The 21112-nt window shown below is 46.7% G+C and overlaps 1 protein-coding gene across 3 annotated transcripts in view; it reads left to right on the top strand.

Annotated features, from left to right (window-relative positions):
* The first annotated feature begins 1030 nt into the window (after positions 1-1030).
* The window catches only part of IQSEC1 (IQ motif and Sec7 domain ArfGEF 1), a 722374-nt gene continuing 702292 nt past the window's right edge, over positions 1031-21112 (top strand). For 2 of the 3 annotated variants that reach the window (XM_075073331.1, XM_075073332.1), the window contains exon 1: positions 1031-1720. In XM_075073331.1, coding sequence (XP_074929432.1) covers positions 1440-1720 — 281 coding nt within the window. In that variant the 5' untranslated portion in view covers positions 1031-1439. The remainder of the gene's footprint in view (positions 1721-21112) is intronic. The other variant, XM_075073330.1, reaches the window with a different exon arrangement.

Raw genomic sequence — 21112 nt, 5'->3', positions numbered from 1 at the left:
AGCACCGTGGTGCTATTTGAATAGTAATAACTCCCATATTCCAGTAGGAAGCCTTATTCTTCCAGCAGGTCTCTCATAATCCTGCATCGCTGATGGCTGGGTCGATGGTTCTAAAAATGCAGCATGGCCTTAGGCAATCTCTGGCCTGCCTTTAAGCCCGGAGTGGCAGAGCTGTGTTACATGCCACTCTCCACCTTCTGCGGGGTCAGGAGGGGTGAGTGATGGGTAGGTGCATGGCTATAACACACCTAATGAAGGATCCTGCCGTTTTAAAGAGGACCCCCCCCCCTTTTAAAAAGCCCTTCTTCACTCTATTTGCTCCCCAGCTCGCTGGTGAAGGAGGACAGGGCTGTCTAGCGAAAGTGAAACGCCCCCCTCCCGCCCAAAAGAAGCGAAGTTTAAAGAGGTTTCCACCTGCACCTGGGGTTCCCCTCCCCATAGCTTGGAGAGGACTTTTCCACTAAATGCACCGTGGGCACCTCTCCTTCAGCGGTGGGGCCGGACTCGGTGCAGCGCACGACCAACCTGCTTCTGAAAGGGGACGGCCCAGAGGAGGTGCCTGGCTGTCACCTCTCGGGGCCGGTGGTATCTTTCTCCGGGCGGTCCTCTCTGCAGCCCGGCTCCCTTTTGATCCCTGCCCGCTGGCCACCCCTCGGTCCCATCCTCCGCTTCGCCCGTGCCCAGGGGAGGGGAGTGGATCAGCCCGGCTGCTCTCGCAGGGCAGCGCTGGGATGCGTCCAGTGTCCGCCTCGCCAGCCCCTCTCCTGCCGCTCAGCCCCGCTCGCGACCCCCGACTCGCCGCCACTTTGCAAACTCCGCGCGGCCGCCGGCTGAGGCAGCTGCTGCTACTTAAAGCGCATCAGCCTCGGGGCTCAGAGGAACTCGGGCTGCTCGTGTGGCGGCGGGGGCCAGGCAGAGGGAGACGAAGGCTGCGCCGGGCGATCAGCCGGGCATCAGGCACAGCCCCTCGCCTCCCGTGTCCTGCTCTCTGAAGGGCTGCGCGACGCTGGCGCTGCTGCTGGCGGCGGCTTCCCGGGGGCGCGGAGATCCTCAGGCGAGAGGCTGAGCCCGCTCCCGCTGGCGGGGCTTACGGAGGAGGCGGACGCAGAGCGGCGGCTCCTGCTGCGGACACAGCGCCGGCTGCAGCCCGGGCCGGCTCAGTCCCCTCGGTCCGGACCAGGCGGAGGAAGCCGAGCACCAGCAATGGCGGCCCGGAGTTGGAGCAGCTCCGCGCCACTCTGGCGCTCTCCTGGGCATCCCTAGCTCCAGGTAGCCGGCTACCAGCGGAGGAGTGGCCCTGCCCGGGGCGTTATTTATCCCCCCACCCCGTCTTAAGTTCTCAGCGGAGCAGCCCGGCCAGCGCCTCCCGCCTTCAGCCCCTTCCCAAAGCTGCCAAAGGGTGGGGACGGCGGGTGGCGAGGTCGGTGGCCGGCCAGGCCATGGAGAGCCCGGCAGAGAACCCCAGCAAGGCGGCGGGGTACCTGAAGGAGCTGAACAAGATCATCGAGACGCAGCAGGAGCTGCTGGAGAAGCAGAAGCGGAGGATCGACGAGCTGGAGCAGCAAGTGTCCAAGTTATACCACGAAAACGCCTGCCTGCAGGACGAGCATCACAGACACCTGGCCACATGCAGGCTGCAACAGGGCATCCTCCCTGCGTACCCGGCGGGGCCAGGGCTGGCGATTCTGGGGGCCATCCAGGAAAATGCACAGCACGAAAAGTAAGAGCTGGCTGGGGGTTATTCGCCTTTTCTCTAAGGGTCTGTCGATGCATTGGTCACAGGGTCCTCTTCCCCCACCCCACAAAACACCCGGAAAGCAGCCCCACGCTCTGCACCCTGCGCCCCAGAGTTAGTCCCATTCCGCTTAATGGGCTGGCGGGCTCGCGGAACTGGTTCAGGGGCTAGTAGCTGGTGTTGCTAAAGCAGACGGCTGCGTGGATTGTCGTTCCCCCCAAGCTCAGTATCCAAGGCACAGATATTGCAGGGTAGGTGGGGATTTCTAGCCGGGGCAAGTTCCGGTGAACACTGGAGCCAGATCCCGCTCTTAACTCCTTCTAGTAAAGCTGTTCCTGCTGCTTTGGGCTCAGCCAGACGCGCCCCAGAGCCCCGGGCAGCGCTTTGCGCTCGGGATGGAGCTGCCTGGGACGCGCTTAGACGCAGAGCAGCAGCAGCAGCCGCAAGGTTTTTTACAGTAGAGGGAGATGCAGAGGAGGTGCGTGACTGTCACCTCTCGGGGCCAGTGGTATCTTCCTCGGGGCCGTTCTCCCTGCAGCCCGGCTCCCCTCCTTCGCCCAGCCGTGCCCAGGGGAGGTTCCCGGCCCCAACCTCCAAAACCAAACTCTCCAATATGTGGGCAACCCGAATGTGTCCGTGGAACGCATTTCTTGGGATACCGGCCCACCATGGAGCATTGGCTTGTTAGTTTGAGGGGAGCCCCATGGCATATTTGTCCCTCTTGCGCTCCGCATGTGGGGTATCTAATGCGTTCAGCGGGCATACTGATAAATTCTCAGCCGGTGCTACCAGGGGAGCTGGAGTAGCTTTTGCGGCCCTTCTGTCAGTGTAGACAGCTGTCTCTTCGGCATCTAATGAAAGTGGCACACAGAGGGTCGGTAAACATTGGCAGATGGCCACCTTACCAACTGTGACTAGTTCAATATAAATGGGTTCATCTTGGAGACCTGTTTGCTCTCAATCTCTGCGTCTATTTACAGACTCTATACTTTGTACTTAATCATGTGCTTGTTACCGCGCAGGGAAAGCGGCTTAATTGCGCGAGATTTTTTAAGTAACACAAGAATTCAGGAACAGCAAGAATTCAAGTAGTTACAGAGGCCTGACTTGGTTGTGAAATAGTAACCAGGAATTAGTTTGACTTGAGTGGAGTGGGCAAAGCATGCATCGTATTTATGAGCCCACTTCTCTCTCCCAGTGCAACACAATGGGCCGTTTGTAATCGGAGACATTTTGGTTCTTTATATTTATAAACTTGTGCCTTGGAGTCCTGGGCTTTTCTCATTTCACCAAAACAGCTTAATCTTTAACTGTCATCTCTAATTGCTTACTCATTAATACACATTCGCTGACACATCAGTAGTATTGCATAACCAGGACACCAGTAGCACAAGGTGTTTCTTACTAGCTCTGACAAGGGGAGAAGTGAAATAGCACTTTGCCCGTTCTCTGCTGCGGGTGAATGTTTCCGCTCCTCTTCATGAAATATAAGGGGAAGGGGTGTGGGGCGTCTTTGTTGCAGATAAGATACAACCTGGCAGTAAATCGTGCGCAGTTCTGATCTCCCGGGCTTCATTGGTTTTCCTGTGAATTACCGAAGGAAATATCAGTGGCCTAAAATAGTGCGCACCCTGCCTGCGGGGTATATCGTACCCTTGGAGGTGGTGGCGTGCTGCTTTGGCAAAATTGTTTAATATCCACATTGTGCCCTTCCCGGGAGGTGATGAGGATTCACTTCTCCTTGGCTTGTGTGTTTTCAACACGCCTTTCCGTGGGGCAGGGGGAAATCGTTGCTATCGAAGCAGGAGTACAGATCTGAGCGTGACCACTTTTATAGTGGAAACAAACCCTTCCCTGCCCCTTTCTCTCTTGTCGCCTCCACACGTGATGACTGCCCCTGCGTGTGCCTCTTTTGAGAACCAGTAGTGAGTTTGTGATGGGAGGAGGCTGTGTCCACACGTGTCCTAACGAAGTGAGGTTCGGTGAAGCATGGATGTCCGAGACCTCCAGCTATCTGAGTGGGATAGCGTTACTCCAGCCCAATCGCTCTTGGAAAGGCTACGGTTCTCCAGGGTATCTACAGGCCAGGAATAAACCCAAAGGCACGTCCTCATGGGTCGAGCTGATGACGGTATTTTTTCCAACGCGGGAGGATGGGTTACGCTAGGATACCAAGCACTGCCTTTTAGCCTTCCTCCCATGTGCTGTCCCGTGGCGCTCTGACGTTATTTGTTTCAGCTATTTAAAAAATAATAATTCCCAGAGCTGTACTGAAGTGACGTCTAATTCCCTGCTCAGAGTCCCCAGCTTGCCTCGCAGGCGCCTGTCGCCTAGTGTTTTGACTCCCTTGCGTAGGTTTTGCACCTTATCGCGGTGACACCACCGCGCTGCTTGCCCACTGGAGACACGTGCACAGAACCGTTGGGCTTAACACGATTCTGGGCTGCCTCCTCCCGGAGTCTCTCCAACCAGCCAAACCCTGAGACCAGCTGAGAAAACAGCAGCTCCTTGAATAACCAGCCTGGAGAGCAGACGCCAGGCCTCAGTGCCGGCCGCTTGTTTTCAGACAGAAGGGCCCTTTGCAGCTGTAAGACCCTGTCCTAGCAATCCCCACCCCCCCTACCCGTGGGTGCCTTGTTTCGGGTTCCGCGGGCCGTAGGAAGAGGAGAATAAACTTTTCAGCCGGCGGCTGAAGATTCTCCCCTCTCTGCTGAACATCTGCCTAGAAATCGCACCCGGGCCTTGCAATGGTCCCTGAATGACACTTTTTTTTCCTCTCCAATCCGGCCAGGGCTCCCTTGTTGCAGCCTTGACGACCCGGGGCTAAGTCTGCTAAGTGGATTTGATGCTGGCTCAGAATTAAGCTGGGATATTTATGGCCGAGTTCTCAGCGTTCCCCGGTGCAGGTCCCAGGGCTGGGGAGAAAGTTGCACGGTCCGTCTGCTGAGCCGCGCGAGCCCTTGAGGGGGAGGGGGCGGGGGGCTGCCTCTGTCCTGTGCAGCCTCGCCCGGGTGCCGCCTCCTCGCGGCTCGCCGCAGGCTGGCCATGGTTTCTGCAGCAGTGCCACAGAAGGAGCGGCTCCCCCGGGATGGCCTCTTAAAGGAGCTGCCGCAGTCTTCCACCCGGGGCTGTTGCCTTTGTTTACGTTGCTATCTCTGCTGCTCAGGGAGCCCGAAGTGCAGAGGAAGCGCCAGCCATGCAGGACCAACTGAACGATGAAGGCACATAACCACCTTCGTGATTTGGATCAATAGCTGGGTGACCTCTGGTCTTGGAGGACTGTGCATGCTCCTGTTTGCAAGGCCTTGTCTATTTCCCAGTCTTGCAACAGAAGTTTCCCTCCTCTTTGTTTTCAAACCCTGCAGATTCTGGCTGCCTGTTATCTGTCATTTATAGATGGGGAAACCGAGGCACAGCTCAGGCTCAAGTACAGTATGTGGTGCATGAACTTTGCCTCTTCTGGGCGGAAAGCAATGATGGGGAAGCCAGGGACCAGTGGAGGCTGGGCAGAATCTCATTGGGGGTGCTGGGATCCCTCCCCCTGGCTAGCACCCCTATGGCACTAGCTGTCTGAAAGTGGCTGTAAAATTAAATGAAGAGGTGTCTTTCTCCCCCTCTCACCACACTGTGCCTCGGGCATGGAGTAGTGAGTGTGCTGCACCAAGGGTGCAGGAATAGTTTTTCATAGTGGGGGCGCCAATGATGAAACCATGCATTTGGTATTTTGTTATCAAATACTTACAAGTAGTCGGGGTGCATTTGCTGCACCCCCTGACTACTTGTAAGTCAGGGGGTGCAGCAGCACCCTAGGTTCCAGCCCCACTATGCTGCACCCTCCGCTTTGGCTTTATCCCTGGCTCTTCACTAACCTGCTGTCTGAGCGTGGTCAAGTCATGTCTCTTGTTGATGCCTTTGTTTCCCCTCCAACCCTCTGTCTTGCCTGGTTTCGATGGTTAAATTGATATGCCAGAGGCTCTGACTATGTGTGTGGCACAGCACACAGTGGGGCCCAATCTTGGTTAGGACTTTGTATTTCAGTAGCATCCAAAATACTTAATAATCATCTTGTGGCCAAGCCAGGAACAGAACTCATGTTTCTCAATTCCAAGTCCAGGGCTTACCTACAAGACCTGCTGTCTTCATTTGCCTACTAGGTTAAAGTCCATGAGAGTGGCTCCATCCGGCAGGGTTATGTTAAGGTGATTGAGGATCCTAGCCACATCATGACATGAGGCAGTGCCACAGATCAGCTGGAAAGGGCCCCCTCTTCCATAACAGCACACAGGGGTAGGGCAAGGGATGCCAGTCCTAAGAGGAAGAATCTCTCCCACTGCTCCCAGGAGGTAAAAGCCACCATGCAACCCCTCTGCTTTCAGAGAGGCAGTGAAATGGAGCAAATTGGCCTGACCCCCTGAGTATCAGCAGAGTCAATCCTCTCTTCCCCCACCCAAAGAGGTGTGGGTGATGGGGGGGTGGTGGTGGTTAGTACTTAGTCCAATTTCAGGGAATATCTGCCTAGGTGGGCAGGACTTGCTGTGTTCTTCTTCTCCTGCCATCCCTTGAGCTCTCTGCTGGGATGATATCTGGGCACCTCACAGCAGCGGGTCTTGGAGTTAAGTCCCATTGGGAGGAATGGGGCAAGTCACATTTCTTGTAGATATTGTTTCAGGCTTCCTGCAGATTGAGGTGGATATCACTTCATCAGTTGCACTTGTCTCATGTTGTGAAGACCAGTTTGAAAGCCATGAGGACTAGAAACTTAAAAAACAATTAAGAAGCATTGAGATTCTGTTATAATCCAATGACTCTAGGGGGAGCTAGGGCTTTAGGCACTGGCCCATAGTGCCTGTGCCTTAATTCAGCTTCTCCTCATGAAGTTTATACACAAGCCTCTAACAGCCTGAAGAAGGGAGGTTTTTGGAACGTGATGAGGGAGATTTTAAGGATTTGTCTAGACTTGGGAACGATATCAGTATTGGTGCCAGTCTCTAATGAAGACAATGCTGCCTCAGTGCACAATGGGGCTTGCACTAGTTTCACTTGCCCTGGTAAATTACTGTGGGGAAAGTCTCTGGGCTATTACAGTTCTGCCTCCAGCAGTTTCTTTTTTCTTTTTAGGAGCTTCTGGATTCCAAATACTCTCTTGACAGTCTGGCCACTTAATGTATGTGTGTGTATTCCCAGTTATAGCAGAGCACTCTTGAAAATCTTTCTCTATGTACAGTAGAAGCAGGGGGTATTGTACACACGTCCATATGGTACACATGTTTGAACCACTGTCACTTCAACTTAGCATAGAACCACTCAGATTTGGCCTGGCTGCCCCTCTGTCATGATGGAGGGGCTGCTTGGCCAGATTTCACTGATGCTGTTGCAACCCAGTGCGCCAGGTCGCAACACCCCCTTGGTTTGGGAGCCTCTTGAATGGGGTTCCCTGAGCAAACTGCCCTCTACTTCTGCTGGTTGCCCTGCCCTGGCCAACGGTACACATCCAGTGTGCAACATGCATATGACTGTGCCTGCCACTGTGTAGAAGTGCAGCACACACGGTATTGAGAAAAGCGTGAATCATATTGTGATACTGATTTTTATTTAGTTAGTTTTAAATGGACCTTGCTGTTTTCAGTTGGGAGTTATATATGATAACTGCTTGCTGTTTGGAGTTCTGAAATCTCTTGTTTTGGTATAACTAATAGGGTTGGTAAAAATCAGAATTTCCCGTGGGAGGGAAATTCTGACTGCTTGTCTTGGTTGTTTTGGGTTTTGTTTTTTTGTTTTTTGTTGGGTTTTTTCCCCCCTGGGGTAGGGAGGGGGGAAGAGTTTGTTCAATTTTGAAAGAAAAAGTAGACATTTTCCATGAAAGGGAAATCAAAAACCAAATTTGTGAAATAATTGGAACAGTTAAAAAAATTAAAATGGAATTCTACCCAGGAGCCCAATGGGCCAATAAATTGGCATTATCTGATGGAAAAATAATTTGCTTGGATATTTCTGATCAGTTCTCATATGTTGCCATATGAACAGCTGCTTATTACACTTCCTGGATGGATGCCTATGATATGTATTAACTTTCAAAACTTTAACCCTGTCTACTCATTACCAAAATGGAGCATATAGCCTAAATTAGTTAAACATTTCAGGAGCACAGGCATAGTTGAAAGAACCTCCTATTGTTTGATATCTTGAAATCACTGTTGATAATCTAAATAATTTTAGTGGAAAATAGTCACTCCTCAGAAGAGTAAAAATATTCTAGGTTGGGTCCTTATTGTATACAAGATCTGAATGGAGAGAGTCAAATGGATGCTCCCATTTCCATTGTTGTTTTTTTTTTGTTTTTGTTGGGGGGATTTGAGTCTCACTGGGAAGACACTATGCCAGACAACTTACTTTTAGTGCTGCATCACTTGGTTCAGAAGAAGCAAATGACTATAAAATTAACCTTAGAATAAACAAATGGGGCTGCTGATAGACTAGTTGATTATAAGGCTTTATATTGGGGGTAATGAGCCAGTATATTACCAATAACAATGGGTATGCATCTCAACAAGGAGCACAAGTCTCATTTTCAGTTGATCCGTTTCACTTAACATATAGATGGGAAAACAGGAAAGCCTCCAAAAATTACAGCTCCAACTCAGATTCTCTGTCGACAAAAAAATACTACTTGCGTAAGTGGTCAGATTTAATAATGTTACCTTATCCACTGTGTGAATGTTGTAAAGTGTTTTTTGGATCTCTTCAGATGCTGGGTAACTGTATGTACAGGAGTTATTCCAGGATTGCAAAACTGTTTGTTTTAAAATTTATCAGCTCAGGTGCAACATTTAGTCATCTGTCTTTTACCAGGATGAATGATGAAGAGGATGGGGGAGGAGAACTGATGTTTTCCACATACTTTACAAACAAAACAGAATTAATTTCTCTCCCCCGTCTTCCATCTCTCTCTGCACGACTTGAGGGGGGACTTGTCTGTTATGGCCTTTTGTTTATAATGTACTATAAATAATGGAAAGTAAAACAAAAAAAAAACTTAACAAGTACTTCTTAAACTCTTTAGTCTAGAAATTCAGTGCCAACCTATCACAATTTATAGCAGTAAAACACCTCTATCTTATTAGAACATATTGTCAGTCTCAACTGAGGCCTCTGTATAGTGTGAACTACTACCCTCAAATTAGACTTTGAGACATGCTTACCAGATCAAGGCAGTTTTGTGGCCTATATAAAATAAGTTTATGGTTTCATGTGTCACTATTAGCCAGCAAGTTTAGCACTTAATGCCATCTTGGCAGAGATGCCAAAAACCACATTAGTGTGGAGTCTAACCTGATTTCTTGTTCCTAGAGGGCCTCTACAAAGCAGGGCTGAGGCAGGCTATAGGTGTAGGGTAGCTTATGTTCCATTGCTTGGGCTGTATCACCCAGTGGAGGTCTTTGGTTTCTTAGCAGCATCAATCTTGGCAGCTGTCACAGAAAAAAAATCACCATCAATTACAATTAGATAGAATCCTTTCCTGACCTTTACCTTTCTGCAAATGCAGGATATAGTGAGTATTAACCAAAATGTAAAAATGACAATTATTTCAAATTTTTTTTTTAGCTAAAACTTTTTAAACTTCCTGTTCTACATATAATAGAATTAAACTAGAAACCGATAACTACTGAGCTACCAGGATAAGAACTTAATGCTCACTCATGGGAATGTGCATATCAAAAAGAGAACATGTGAATCTCGTTAACTTAATGCAACTTATACATGTGAATTAGCAGAAGACTGCATGTTGTAAAATACAGACGGATTTTGTTCTGGCAGACAGATGTAGGTAAGTAAGCAGTATGAAGATGTTAAGTTAAATATACGAAGACTAGAATCTTAAAAAAAATCTTATCCCTTCACCAAAATAGCCTGTTAAATCTTACATTTATAACCTATCTCTAAAATGAAGGGAAGAGACATTGAGACCAGTTATTTTTACAAATGGTGGATACCAGAGGGTTTTATTCCATCATGCTGGCAGCCTATAGACAAAACTATTGTAAGCAGCAAATGGCATGCTAGTGTCACCAGTGGCCCTGAACATCCAAGGGAAAAGCCAAATGTACTCCAGCAAAGGAAACTGTTAATCAAAAGATGGCATCGAGGGTTAAAAAAACAAACATGACAAAAAATGCCAAATACTGTAGCGCAATGTTGTGTCTAAAACCAGTTTCAAAATCTTAGATAGTGAAAATGGAGCACCCATGGCACCAGCTGACCTCAATGAGAGCAGCAGGTGCTTAGCAGATCTGAAAATTGGGCTCTTGAATGAGACTTTTCATTCTGCTGACACTTGGAACATAGCTGTCAGCTTCTTCATGTTTGTTTTAATCACAAACAATGCTGAGCACCAGAACTCCAAAATAGAGCTTTCCATGCTACCTAGTACAGCATGTGCTTTGCTTCCTCCCTCCCTCCCTTAAAGATTCACTGTCAAGCAGTTTTTAAGGTAAGTCAACCTTTTAAGGTTGCCAGTTTGGTTGGACATATTCCTGGAGATTTAATCACATGACATAATCTTTAACTAAAGATTAATCTTTAATTCCTGGAGACTCCAGGCCAATCCTGGAGGGTTGGAAACCTTATTTGTGATTCGTTTTATGGAAACTGTTCAGCTAACTATTGTGTGTCTTTGCTCATGACTGTGGCATCTAGACACTACTACAATAGAATAATGACTAAAACCGATATTCATTAACTAACCAAAAGTACTCTCTGAGCTATGGTGACATGAATGAGGAGACTGTTGAAGTACAAGGACAAATGGAAACTAAGGGTACGTCTACACTACTCGCCAGAGGGGTAGTGATCAATCTATCGGGGATCGATTTATCGGGTCTAGTGTAGACATGATAAAATCGATCCCCAATCGCTCTGCTGTTGACTCCAGAACTCCACCACAGCGCGAGGTGGAAGCGGAGTCAATGGGGGAGCAGCAGTGGTCAACTCGTCGCCGTCCTCATGGCCAGGTAAATTGACCTAAGATACACCAACTTCAGCTATGCCCTACCCACCCAGTGTAGACCTAGCCTAAGAGCTTGTCTGAATGCAGAGCTCCACCAGTTTAGTGTAAGGTGTAATTTTTAAACTGAATTAAGCTGGTACAAAAGGCTATGTGGACACTCATTCTGTTTCAGGCTTATTTTTATTTAGCTTAAGTCAATTAGGGACTGGTTTAAGCTAAATTGAAACAAGTGTGTCCATAGGTGCTGACTTTTGTTTTTTCTGGTGGGTGTTTTTGAAGAGGAGTGTGAGAGTGTTGGGGGTGGGGGGGCATTCTGCCAGTTTTGGGAGGAGGCTATGTTCAGCATATTTATACACTTCTTTCATTTTCTAATTATTGAATGTGTCTACCATTGGATCTTTACTATTTTAATAATGATTCAATTATTCTTAACGACATAATTACATTATCATGAATTACGGCATATTAAGATTATTACAATCACCTACAGTCTGTCTTCACTAACATCCCAGTTTAAAGAAATTAAGTTTCACTGTAGCTTTCTGGATGAAACTGTCAGCAATTTTATTTACATCTAGGTTCCCTGGTATTATTTTGATGCACGTTAAGGATGGCTACATTATTCAGTTGCATCTGTCTAATTGATGTCTGGAGATAATTTTTAAGTCTTCTGAAGCAGGAGAGTGAGCATTCCCCAGTTCAAGATGATACAGGCACAGTGAGAAGGATTCTTATGAATTTGCAGTACTCTGGAAACGTAGTGCTTCCGGAGTACTGCAAATGACTCCAAGATCTCTTTCTTGATGGGTAACAGCTAATTTAGGGCATGGCTATACTTGCAGATGTAGAGCGCTTTAAGTTAAACCAGCCTTCAGAGAGCACATTAGGGAAAGCACTGCAGCATGTCCACACTGACAGCTGCAAGCACACTGGCGTGGCCACGTTTGTGGCACTTGCAGCAGCATTGGGAACAGTGCATTATGGGCAGTTATCCCACAGAGCCCCTCTTCCCATTCTGGTACTGTGGCTTGTGGGAAGGGGGCAGAGGGTGCAAGGCATTCTGGGTCCTGTCTCAATGCTCCTTGATGCATCGGTTCACATCTCAGCAATCCCTGTGCTTCCATCCACATTTGGTGCCATCTTCTAATGTTTTTTGTACTGTGTGCTCTGTCTTCCGTTTTGGTCTGTGGGAATGGAGCCTGAACTGCTGAGGAATATGCTGACGAGTCTTGCCAGCACGTCACATTTGGCAGTCGAGTACTCCTTAAGAGCCAAACTGACAGTGAGGACTCCGACAATGATATTGACGCAAGTAATGCATATGATATGAGACTGCTTATGGCATTTACGGACATGCTCACCACAGTGGAACACCGCTTTTGGGCTCAGGAAACAAGCACTGAGTGGTGGGATCACATTGTCATGCAAGTTTGGGATAATGAGCAGTGGCTGCAGAACTTTTGGATGAGAAAAGCCACTTTTATGGGACTGTGTGAGGAGCTCGCCCCCACCCTGCAGTGCAAGGACACGAGATTGAGAGCTGCCCTGATGATGGAGAAGTGGATGGTTATTGCAATCTGGAAGCTGGCAATTCCAGACTGCTACCAATCGGTCACTAATCAGTTTGGAGTGGGAAAGTCGACCGTTGGAATCATGTTGATGCAAGTTTGCAGGGCCATTAATTGCATCCTGCTCAGAAGAACTGTGACTTTGGGTAAAGTGCATGACATTGTGGCTGGCTTTGCACAAATGGGTTTTCCTAACTGCGGAGGGGTGATAGATGGGATGCATATTCCAATTCTGGCACCAGCCCACGTAGCCTCCAAGTACGTTAATTGGAAGGGGTATTCCTCTATGGTTCTCCAGGCGCTTGGGGATCACTGTGGGCGTTTCATTGACATTAATGGAGGCTGGCCTGGAAAGGTGCATGACGCACGCATCTTTCGGAACACAGGCTTGTTCAGGAAGCTGCAAGCCGGGACTTTTTTCCCAGACCAGAAGATTATTGTACGGGAAGTTGAAATGCCCGTTGTGATCCTAGGAGATCCTGCTTATCCTTTAATGCTGTGGCTCATGAAACTCTACACAGGAAGCCTTGACAGCAGCAAGGAGTGGTTCAACAACAGGCTGAGTCAGTGTAGAATGACTGTGGAGTGTGCTTTTGGCTATTTAAAGGGCTGCTGGCGCTCTCTGTATGGGAAGGTGGACCTGGCCCATGACAGCATCCCCGCGGTTATATCACGTGCTGTACCACATTTGTGAAGGGAAGGGTGAAAGATTCACTCAAGCATGGAACTCAGAGGTTCAACACCTGGAGGCTGAATTTGAACAGCCAGAGAGCAGGGCTATTAGAGCGGCCCAGAGCAGAGCTCAGCACGGGACTGCAAGGATTCGGGATGCCTTGAGGGAGCAATTTGAGGCTGAAATTGGAATTTGTGTTTGATATGCTGACTTGCAGTGCCTGTTGCTTTCCTGGGCTAAGGTATCTTTTACTTTATGCAATAATGAAGAAAGTTTTCAAAGCCAAAAAATTCATTTATTGAAAAGAAATACAACTGCTTGGGAAACAGGGCAAGGGGGTGGGGTGGGGAACGGTTCAGTCACAGATTTGCGTATGTCCTATTCTCATACTCAGACTTCCTGTCTGAATGCTGCACTTCAGGATGGCTATAATCCATGGTGATGGGGGTTGAGTGCAGTGGGTAATGGTCATAGTTTTCAGGTCTGGGTGGTGAAGCTACAAGAGGCAGCTGGTGGTGATAAGAACCTGGATGTTGGGGAAAATGGGTTGGAGGTGACATGGGGGCACAGGAGAGAGAGTTTTGGGACAAGAACTGCAAGATCAGGGGCAGGCACAGTAGTGCTCTGCCTGCATGGTTACGAGCACCTGGATTGAGTCCGCTTGGCGCTCCATGATGCTGATCAGCCGGTCCGTGCTTTGCTGCCAGAGTTCTGTGCTTTTGTGCTGGTGCTCCTCATTCTGCTGGTGGATCCTCCTTTCACTCTCCCTCCACTCCTGTGCTTTTAGATTCTTGTTAAGGGACTGATGCATGACTTCATGCAACATGTCTTCTGTGCTTCTACGTGGCCTCTTCTGAATTCTTTGCAGTGTTTCAGCTGGTGATAACACGGACAGCTGAGATCTCAAGGTTGTATCTGTAAAGGTAAAATGCAACACTTAACAGAGGCAGCATTGTTCACACCAGACAGAGCAATGATTCCCCTGTACTTAAGAGCAACCACAGTGTACACAATAGCAGAATTTGCCCATCCCAAAGCGAGCACACACAACCCACAGGAACCCCAGTATGGTGAGTAAGCACAGAGTCAAGGGGGACTGATTGTTTCATGGCCATAGTGTCCTGGGGGGTTTTGTGCCTTGGGGAGAGCCAACAGCTGCAGGGGGCCCCTATGCTGAACACCGTCCCCACATTTTCCACAGGAGTTCATCCTGGAAGATATCTCATTGCTGAGGGTGACCTGGGGAGCAAGGGAGGGTCTTCTACTACAATATGGCTTCTGCCCTGGCCCATATGCAGCTTGCCTGTGTGCAGCAATGGTCCCCCGCCCCTTACGGCACAGTGGCACGGACAAGTTAGCCTGACTGGAACAAGGACCATAGTGGCTCTCCTGAGACACCTACGCAAGCACATTGCCCAAGTTCTGGATGAGACCTTTGAGGAGATCACTGAGGCCGATCACCGCAACGTGAGAAAGGACATCAATGCCCTATTCCACATCTAGGCATGCATGCAGTCCTAACCCTCCTTGCCCCAAGAGCCCACACCAAATAACTTCCTTCCCAAAATAAAGGCCACTTACCAGGAACCTCCTTTGGTGTTTGTCCTTCTCCAAGCAGCAGCTGCCGTGACTGGTTACCTTCCTCCTGGCTTGAGAACAGCTTCTGGCTGCATGCATCTAGGGATTCCAGGGTGTCTTTTTCTTCTCCTCAGCACCCTCACTCCCACTTTCCTCCTCCTCCTCCTGCCTTGTTGAACTGTCCTTTGAAGTGTCCCTGGTGGTCCTCAGAGTGGAAGTGGGATCGCCCCCAGGTATCGCGTCCAGCACTTTGTAGAAATGGCAGGTCACACCGTAGTGGTGGTTTGCCTCACAGGTTTTGTGGTAGGCATTCTACAGCTTCTTCACTTTAACCCTGCACTGCAGTGTGTCCCGGTCATGGCCCCTTTCCATCATGTCCCTTGATATCTACCTGAGGGTTTCTTAATTCCTATAGCTGGAGCGCAGCTGGGACTGGACAGCTTCCTCCCCCCAAACACTGCTGAGGTCCAACACCTCACCATTGCTCCATGCTGGGAATCACCTGGCACATGGAGGCACGGTCACCTAGAAAGATTCACTGAGAGCACTCCACACCTGTCTGTGCAAACAGGAAGGGGATTTTCAAAATTCCCAGAGAATTTAAAGGATGGGTTTGGCAGTTGGTCACCTGAGGGCAGGGCAGTAGAGTTCAAAAAGTGATGACCAGAGTGGCTAGAACAGGCATTGTGGGACACTTCTGGAGGCTGATCAGAGCACATTAACAGACCAGGGCATCCACACTGGTGCTGCGGCACTCCAGTGGGGGCACATCAAGTGTTATTCCGCTCGCCGAGGTGGAGTACCAGGAATGCTTTAGCTGCAGAGTCCAGGCGCTCTATGTGCCTTGCCAGTGTGGACGCGTCGTAAGTTAGGGCGCCCGGGGCCGCTTTAATGCACTGTAACTCGCATGCGTAGCCAAGCTCTCAGGCACCATCATTTTGTATATATTGTTGGGATTATATTTTGACATGTGCATTACTTTACATATAACATTTAATTTCATCTGCCATTTTGTTGCCAAGTCACCAGGTTTTGTGAGATCCCTTTGTAACTCTTTGCGGTCTGTTTTGGACTTAACCATCCTGAATAATTTTGTATTATCTGCAAACTTTGCCACCTGACTCTCTACTCCTTTTGCAGATCATTTACTAATATGTTGAACAGCACTGATCCCAGACCAATACAAGCCCCTCATGGGACACCACTATTTACCTCTCTCCATTCTGAAAAAGGATCATTTGTTCCTACCCTTTGATTCCTATCTTTTAACTGGAGCATCTGAGACTGCTTTCAGGATCATCTGACAATCCTTCATTTCATTTAATAACAATTATCTTTTGTTATCTTAATCACCCTGCCTTTGATTATAAACAAATTCCTGCCCCAAGAGCAGAAGTTTTTAGCAGCAGCACAGAACTCATCAATTCCACACTCAAGCTCTGACTTCTGGGCGCTGAGCACCCACTATTATTTTTCCATGGGTGCTTGAGCCTGTTAGCACCCATGGAGTCAGCGCCACATTGGGTTGTGGACTTTTCAGTTTGCCAACTTGTTTTTTTCAGAACTCAGATGGGGGAGATCTCAGAGAAAACCTACCTGTCGTTAACAATATTTTTTCTCCATGTAGAACCAGCACCCCAAACTGGTGTCTTGTTGACTTTTCATCTTTTGGGTGAGGCATAAAACCAAGGATATAATCCTGACAACTATAGTTACTATTACCAAGACATTGTGGCACGAAGGGTGCTGGCCCATGTGACATGGATACATTTAAATCTGGGTAATTGCATTCTACCTTGCAATGTCAATAGATTAAAATAAGGGTCGTGCAATATTTCTGTACATATACTAGTGGCTGCTGAGTTCTGTTTGTAGCTGTTCCCATGTGTCAACAAAGTGCTTTTAGATCCTTTTAGAGGAAAGGTGCTATCTCAATGTAAGCCATAAGTGAATAAAAATGTGCAAAAATGGAGAGTAAAAAGCGTACTTAGTGATACTACTTTTGCAGAAAACATATATGACTGAGTCTGAGGTGCTAAAATTTGTTATCCCCCTCTCCTTTTTAAGAGTCTGCCACATAATTAACTTCTCAGTGAAACAAGTAAAATGCAGGCATAAAAGCCACAGACACTTAGGCCAGGTCTACACTACGAGATTAATTCAATTTTAGATACGCAATTTCAGCTACGAGAATAGCGTAGCTGAAATCGAATATCTAAAATTGATTTACTCACCCGTCTTCACTGCTCGGGATCGATCCGCGCGGCTCTCTGTGTCGAATCCGGAAGTCCGGTCGTCTAGCTGGAGTTCCGGAATCGATCTTAGCACGCTCTGGGATCGAGATATCGCGTCCAGACCAGACGCGATATTTCGATCCCCGAGCAATTGATTTTAACGCGCCGATCCGGCGCGTAGTCTAGACGTGGCCTTATTTGCAAGTTTGATTCTTTTTAGTAGAAGGATATTCTTGGAGGGGTTTTTTTGGAGGAGGTGGGGTCGGGGGAGAGACGGACTTCCATCATCCTCTGGGGAAGATGACTCTTAGCTAGAAACAAGTTGCAGCTTGTTTTTGAAAACTTGAAGTGGATGAACAAAATACATCGGACTCAGAGGAATATATCTATTGGAAAAGCCTTGTTTTAGTGGCAGATGGTGGAAGCTGTGAGAGAGAATGTGGCATTTGAGAGGTTTTTCCTTATGGCATACTGACAAGGGAAGTAAATTATTAAATTTAAACTTGATACATTATTAAGTTCTTTGCAAACCAGCATCTAGAAAAAGTTAGTTTTACTGGCTGTAAAATGAAATTAGGAGGTCTTTATTCATGTAATGACCAGAGATTTTAAATTGGATCAGCTGAGCCAGATTCATTATTCTAGGTCAAGCCATAGGCCCCTAGAGGCAGAAAATCTGCCTAGACTGGCTGCAGCAGTGCAAGCTGCCTGCAGTACTTTCCTGTAGGAACCTGGAGTTGGCCAGGGCATATGCAGCCTAAGTGGGCAATGTGTACCCTACAGCACTGCGCAGGACTATTTTTAATCCTGCTCCTGCTATTATGGCAGCAGATCCTGGAGGGCCATGGGATCCCTGGTCCCAGTGCAGGCTCTACTCTAGGCTTGCACAGGGCTCTAGTACCCTGGAAACATGCTGATTCAGCATGCTTCCTGAGTGCCTTCAACCTGAAAGCTACTATCCTTCTCTGGCAGAAAGTGGTGGCGCCATTCCCTGCCCTCCCTCTGTGGAAGAATCCCTGGACAGACTGTTCCACAGGCCAATAAATCTCACAAGCAGGAAACAGTCTTCCAGACATCCGGCCCAAATTTTCTCTCTCAGTTTCATTTTGTTATTTCCATTTATGCTCTCCTTTTATTATGTTATAATCATCTCTCTCTCCTTGGTGTCTACACTCTTCAAATATCTGTAGACTCTTGTTATTGCCACCACTTTGGCCCGTGGTCATTGTTTATCCAAACTAAACAAATGGGTTGTCAAATTTAATTCTGCTCTGTACCCTTGCTCCATTTTGATGTTGATTTCCTCCTCTGCAGAGTTGTTAAACTAGAAACACAGACCACTTGGACTGGGCCTTGGGAGAAGATTGAGCAACATGAGTCAAGGAGGTTTCAAATGGGTTGTGTGTTCTGTGACTCTCAGTTTTAGACTTCAGTGGTTGTGTGCATTTGTTGGGGAGCATTGTCCTTTCCACAAGGACAGGGAATTGCTTGGGTGGTTCCCACTTACTTACATTTCTGTGAAATAAGAAGATTCTCAGCTGACATAAATCAGCATAGCTCTGTTGAAGACAATAAAATACTGATTTGTACTCTCTCTGCTGGCTTGTTAGCAGTAGTTCACTGTTCCCTAGATATCAAATTAGTCTCTGAAACTGGTATACAAACCAAATCTCTCTTGATGAGCTCCAGTACAAATCAGAATGTTTGATTTATTGAAATGAAAAGACTATATCAATTTTAATTACATGCACAACACTAGAAAGAAAATAAACGAGATGGCTAAGGATAGATAGAATCAGTATGGTGGGATTAGTCTAACTGTAAAATCGTAGAAATGGAGGGCTGGAAGGGAGTTCGAGAGGTTATCTAGTCCAGCCCCTCATGCTGAGGCAGGGCCAAGTAGACCTGGACCATCCCTGACAGGTGTTTGTCTAACTTGTTCTTAACAACCTCCAATGACAAGGATTCCACAATTTCTCTATGCAACTTATTCCAGTCTTTTTTATAGTTAGATGTTAGGGAAAACTTTCTAACTTACATCTTGCTCGCTGCAGATTAAACTGATTACTACTTGTCATGCTTTCAGTGAACATTGATACCATTGATTATCATCCTCTTTATAACAGCCCTTCACATATGTGAAGAGTTATCAAGTCCCCCCTCAAGACTGGATATGTTTGTTTATTTTTTTTAACCGTTCCACATAGGTCAGGTTTTCTAAACCTTGGACTGCATCGTTTTTGTTACTCTCCTCTGGACTCTTTCCAATTGGTCCATATCTTTCCTAAACCAAAACTGGACACAACACTTTAGCTGAGACGTCACCAGTGCTGAGCAGAGTGGAACAATTACCTCCTGTGTCTTACATATGACAGTCCAGTTAATATACCCCAGAAAGACAGCTGCCTTTTTCACAACCGCATCACATTTTTGACTACTATTGAATATGCGATCCACTTTAACCAGCACATTTTTTTCTGCAGTACTACTGCCTAGATAATCATTCCTCATTTTGTAGTTGTGTATTTATTGAATTTCGTCTTGATTTCATACAAATTCTCAAATTTGTCAAGGTCATTTTGAATTCTAATCCTGTCCCTCAAAGTGCTAGCATCTCCTTCTAGCTTGGTGTCATCTGCATATTTTATTAGTATAATCTCCACTCCATTATCCAAATCACTAATGAAAATGTTCAACAGTACCAGACCCCTGTGTAGGGTGACCAGACAGCAAGTGTGAAAAATTGGGAAACTTTTTTGGGGGTTGGAAGGGGGGAAGGTTGGAGAGGGTGTAGTTGTTTATATAAGACAAAGCCGTAATATCAGGACGTCTGGTCACCCTACCCTTGTGGAACCTCACTAGATATGTCTTCCTCCCTGGACCCCCATCCCCAGTTTAACAGCAAGCCATTGATAACTACTCTTTGATTACGGCTTTTCAACTAGTTTGGCACCCATCTTCAAGTAATTTCATCTAGACTATATTTCTCTACTTTGCTTATGAGAATGTCATGTGAGAATACATAAAAAGCCTTAATAAAATCAAGATATATCACATTCTCAGTTCCACCTATCCATTAGGTCAGTAGCCATGTCAAAGAAGGAAATTAGGTTGGTCTGGAATGATTTGTTCTTGACAAATCCGGGTTGGCAATTCCTTATTATCCTCTAAATGCTTATAAATTGATTGTTTAATAATTTTTTCCAGTATCTTTCTAGGTATCAAAGTTGGGCTGACACATTACTATGTTAATGCAGAAGACTTTATGCTGATATTTCACTACTGTAGTAAAAACTGGTCTATTGCAGATGATCTAGAGAAGTGTAGAATGGGGTGTAATGTTTTTAGCAATCTCTTGCTTTTAAAACCTCCTACTGAAACTGGCAATTGCACTGTATAACCTGCATTGTTCTTCTCACAATTTTACAAACATCATTCAACTGCGAGGTACTCTATAGTAAAGAGATCAAAACTAGAATTTGAGTAAGTATGATTTCTCTGCAAATCTGGTATAATTGATTGTGAGAGCCCAACTTTCAAAAAGGACCTGGGGTCATATGAGAATATTAGTTTTTAAACAGAACACCCCATTGGTCAATGGCATGATGTGGCCCTGAGTCATTATCCATTATTTGGCAATGCTGAGCATTATTTCATGCAGGATAAATTTTTTACCACTTCCTTAACTTTACCTTTCCTTAAAACAAACAAACAAAAGCCCCTTCCTTCCATACAACATTACTCTAATACATATACAAAGGAAATAAGAGAGGGCTGTAGACATCTGTGTGGATTGAATGGGATATTATTTATAAATAAAACTGCAATGAGAATTCTTCTGTTAGAGTAATTTTCTATAGCAGTTGATTAAAAAGTTGCTTATATTATTTGCATATCAATGGGAGAGTTGTAACCAAACTTTCCTGATGAATGGGAGTACAGACAAAAACGTTCATATTGCACACCAGTAAAGCTGAACTGCTATTATTTTGGTATTAAAATATTCTCTTCTTTGGAATAATTGGAAAAGATGTGGGGGAGGTAAGAGTAATTTTTATTTTCTTGAATTCTATAGTGTTTTTCTTGTATTCTATATTTTCAAAGGATTTCTAGTCACTGGAAACATCTGCAGGTTCTATGGAAAATTCATGAATGGGTTTTTTTCATGACTCGTGGGATTGAAACATGCTGTTTATAAACTGAGCTGATTGGATGGTCTTTTATTAACAATCCAGGCTTGCCAAATCATAAACATTCTCTCAGACACCAGAAACTGATGCCCACCTTCTCTAAGTCATGAGCACCTTCTCCAGTTGTTCT

Source organism: Chelonoidis abingdonii, chromosome 17 (assembly GCF_003597395.2).
Source record: "Chelonoidis abingdonii isolate Lonesome George chromosome 17, CheloAbing_2.0, whole genome shotgun sequence".
Taxonomy (NCBI): Eukaryota; Metazoa; Chordata; order Testudines; family Testudinidae; genus Chelonoidis; species Chelonoidis abingdonii.
This window is presented reverse-complemented; position numbering and strand designations above follow the sequence as displayed.